Below are 4,276 nucleotides of genomic sequence, written 5' to 3' on the forward strand. Positions count from 1 at the left end.
GGAAAAGGAACGTCATATTGTTTATCTTATTCTTCAAAGGACTATTTATTGTCTTTATATCAGATGCTCCTTTTTTTCTTAATTTGTTTTCCAATTCGGGCTACAAAAAATTCCAATGAATAATATGAGAGCAATAATCATTATCCTACGCATGGATCTCAAGTTATTTAATCCCTGGAAAAAGGTCATAACATTTTCTATTATCCATCACCATAAAATATATGCAGAAAACTCTTTAAGTAACTACTTGGAGCTACACTATTCCAAACTCTCCTTTGTCTTATAACGGTACCTTAAAAAAATTCAGGTGGGGCGCAATGACTCACGTCTGTAATCCCAGCACTTTGGGAGGCTGAGGGGAGTGGATCACGAGGTCAAGAGATCAAGATCATCCTGGCCAACATGGTGAAACCCCAACTCTACTAAAAATACAAAAATTAGCTGGGGGTGGTGGTGTGCTCCTGTAGTCCCAGCTACTCAGGAGGCTGAGTCAGGAGAATTGCTTGAATCCAGGAGGCAGAGTTTGCAGTGAGCTGAGATCACGACTCTGCACTCCAGCCTGGGCGACAAAGAGAGATTTCGTTTTCCAAAAAAAAAAAAAATCAAAGACTGGAATTTCAAAGAAGCTGAGACAACAATCTTGAAGAAATACAACTCCTCACTTATCTAATGGATCAGAATCACTGGGAAACTTACCCTGGGAAATGTAGAAATCTGCATTTTTAAACAACCCCCGAGTTTGTACACTTGTCTTTGTTTATCTCTGAGATAGGGTCTTGACCCATCACCCAGGCTGGAATGCAGTGGTGCAATCACAGCTCACTGCAGCCTCAGCCTCCCAGGCTCAAGTGATGCTCCCACCTCAGCCTCCCTAGTAGCTAGAACTACAGGCACATGCCACCATGCCCAGCTAATTTTAGCTAGAACTATAGGCATATGCCACCATGCCCAGCTAATTTTTGATTTTTTTTTTTTTTTTTTTTTTTTGCAGAAACAGGGTCTCACTATATTGCCCAGGCTGGTCTCCAACTCCTGGGCTCAAGGGATCCTCCCGCCTCAGCCTCCCAAAGTGCTAGGATTACAGGGGTGAACCACTACACCTGGCCATATACTGTCATTTCAAGTGTAAGTGAGGAACAATGAAACAGAAAGGGTTAATTTAAAATTTTCTGGGTGGTGAATCTTGAGCAAATTTCAATGAGGGGAGAAACATTAAGTAGTAGGGAGGAGTGAAGCAGTAAAGCCAAGACAAAGGAATGGTATATGTAAGAGAACTCAGTTTCGAAAGATGTTTCAGCATCCTAGGCATATATAAGTAACCATATCTGTACCAAATAAGCAGCTGAGGCACAGGAGATAGGCAAGACTGCCAACCAAAACTTCTTAGAAAAACACCAGGCTTTCATTGTTTAATTCTTCGCCCAGTTTCTAGGGGAAAGGCTTTCTATACAAGCCTCCAATGCAGTACAATACTAATTGACAGAGCAGAGGACCCAAACAACTGAAGCAAAGGAAGGTACTTTTGTTTTCAATAGATAACAAGGATCTTAAAAAAAAAGGAAAAGGGGCTGAGAAAGGTGGCACTTTGGAACTTGAGCCCAGGAGTTCGAGACCAGCCTAGGCAATATAGTGAGACCCCGAGTCTTAGGGAAAAAAAAGGAAAAAGGTTAAAAAGCCATCTTGTTTTTTGTACTGGATTATTACAAACATTTATAAACACAGAAGTTTCATATAAGGGAGGCTTAGGCCAGGTGTGGCGGCTCACACCTGTAATCCCAGCACTTTGGGAGGCCAAGGCGTGTGGATCACCTGATGTCAGGAGTACAAGACCAGCCTGGACAAGACGGTGAAACCCTGTCTCTGCTAAAAATCCTAAAAAAATTAGCCAGCATGGCGGTGGCCAGCTACTCCAGAGGCTGAGGCAGAGAACTGCTTGAACCCGGGAGGCGGAAGTTGCAGTGAGCCGAGACTGCACCACTGCACTTCAGCCTGGGCGACAGAGCAAGACTCCGTCAGGAAGCTTTCTTTCAGAACACCTAACCAAAAAATTATGCAAATTTAGAGTGAAAAAATGTAAAACAAGAAATTTAAAGCATTACAAGATTAATTTTAATGTAACTGGTCAGTTTGCACATCTGTAAAATGACAGTTTGAAACCAGGTGATTTCTAACATCCAGTCTGCTTCAAAGTCTAAAATTCTATGATACTCAAATTCCTTAAACTTTGAATTAAATAAACTAGGTTTAAAAACTAAAATCTAAGCTTATTCTGATAATTCAAACAACTCTGAAATGTTAGGATATCAATATCCCATAAACGATTCAGCAGTACTGTTTTCAGACTTCGTTAGTATGTGTCCAGAACAAATAAAGAGCAAAAATAGCTATTTTCTCTTACTTTGACTGCTAATACTAATAGCATACAAAATAGCTACTCACTGAGAAGGCATCATAAAAGGCTCTATTGTTACAGAATCCTAAAAGTCTCATGAAAATAAGAGAAACATCATCAGCTAACATCATCAGGCCAAACACAGCTCACTGAAAATTTTAAATTCACAAATACTTAGATTAAATGAAAAATTCGAGATATTTATCTATCACGCAAAACAGGTTAGCACTGCTTCACAATCTGAACATCACTGTACAGTTCCTTTGGTTAAACAGAAAAAAACTTCCCATGGTACTCTTTCCTCCTAATTCTGCCATTCTTACTATGCACAATGCGTATTTTCCATGTACTGTGAGAGAGATGCACTACACAGAATTATCCATGGGGATAAAATTTTATCTGCACTGAAATTTAATGTGGGATAAGTAAGCTTACCATAATGAAGTTTTACACAGAATGTGTATTTCTCAATGTAAAATGATTTTGTGAAGTAAAGGGGAAAAATAGAGGAAGTTTGTTTTCTTAGAGCCTCCATAATTACGCACGTTATTCTTAAAATAAGGGACTGGTCTGCAGGATTAACAAATCTTACAATTCAAAGACAGATAAACATCGGAACGACAAAAGAAGTAAGCAAAATAAAAACGATTACCATTAAAAACTCTTCCCTTGGCAGTTTTCAGAGAGGGTTAAAAAAAAAAAAAAAAAAAAAACTCTTCCTGATTGTCAGGCTGAACCTGCTGTCACATTTGCCATTTTTATAAACCCACCAGTCTGATTAAGAGCCCTATCTTTAAGAATAACTTCTAAACCATGCATTTTTAGAGTTAATGAGGTAATAATACTATAGTATTACTATAGTATTATAGTTGAGTTGTAGCTCAACAACTGTTAAGATACTACAGATCAGTAATCCAGAAGATAATTAAACTTTATCAGCAAAGTAGCAACCACACCCCTTAAAAACAACTCACACTGTGCTCCGTTAACTTCCATAAAGGGAATTTCGCTGAAAATCGATTACTTCATTGCTTGAAACTAGCACGTTTGTTTTGGAATTACAGCAAGGTTTTGTAAACACTGTCTCACGGTAAAGCTAATGACTTTACCTCTTTCTGAAACAATCAGTTTCAGGGAAGGCACCATATATTACGGTGAAACTGGGTCTTAGTTTACATAGCGATTAATTATTTAAAAAATTCACTTCCACTGTGCATTGCAAGAATTAAAGCCGTTTTAAAAACTCAACCAAAGCCCAATGACAATATATTACTCTAGAAAAAGTGTGTACTTTGGGTTCTAAGAAAGGCATTAAATGGGAATTTAATATTAAAATATAATTCAATGGCTAAGTCTCTAGTTTCCCCCAATCACTTAATTTTTCAAAACCCAGAAAGGGCCTGTTTGAGGGTATTGTGAAAACCTGTGGAAGGAGAGGCTTTGGAGGGGAACGGCCGAATTAAAATAAATGCAGAGAGCAAAGAGAACTCCGAGTTCTTTGAACTCCCCCAGGCTGAACAGGACGAGAGGGAACCTTACCTGCCAGCGGCCATAGGTGAGGAGGACCATAGAAATGGGGATGGCGGTGCCGGACATGGCATGGGTGGAGGGCATGCTGTACTCGGAGTTGTAGAAGACCTCTAACTTGACCACGGGCGGCGAGGCGGGCCGCGGCCAGCGGATGATGTCCTTGGTGCACTGGCCCAGGTACATGACCAGCACCCAGATGACCACGAGCCTCCGGCCCACCAGAGGGTCCAGGTTCCAGATCCAGAAGGGGAAGAACAGGATGTAGAAGAGTTCGTTGCCCAGCTCCGTGCCGAAGCAGAACAGGCAGTAGAGCGGCCAGTTGTTCACGCGGGCCAGCTGGCCCTCCTCGCCCGT

The 4,276-nt window shown here is 40.7% G+C and overlaps 1 protein-coding gene across 1 annotated transcript in view; it reads right to left on the reverse strand.

Moving 5' to 3' along the window:
- The window catches only part of SGPP1 (sphingosine-1-phosphate phosphatase 1), a gene marked incomplete at its 5' end in the record, with an annotated part of 54,627 nt that extends 50,351 nt beyond the window's left edge, over positions 1 to 4,276 (reverse strand). The window contains one exon of the mRNA XM_011978326.1: positions 3,932 to 4,276. Coding sequence (XP_011833716.1) covers positions 3,932 to 4,276 — 345 coding nt within the window. The remainder of the gene's footprint in view (positions 1 to 3,931) is intronic.

The sequence above is a fragment of the Mandrillus leucophaeus genome, unplaced genomic scaffold (assembly GCF_000951045.1).
Source record: "Mandrillus leucophaeus isolate KB7577 unplaced genomic scaffold, Mleu.le_1.0 Scaffold192, whole genome shotgun sequence".
Lineage (NCBI taxonomy): Eukaryota > Metazoa > Chordata > Mammalia > Primates > Cercopithecidae > Mandrillus > Mandrillus leucophaeus.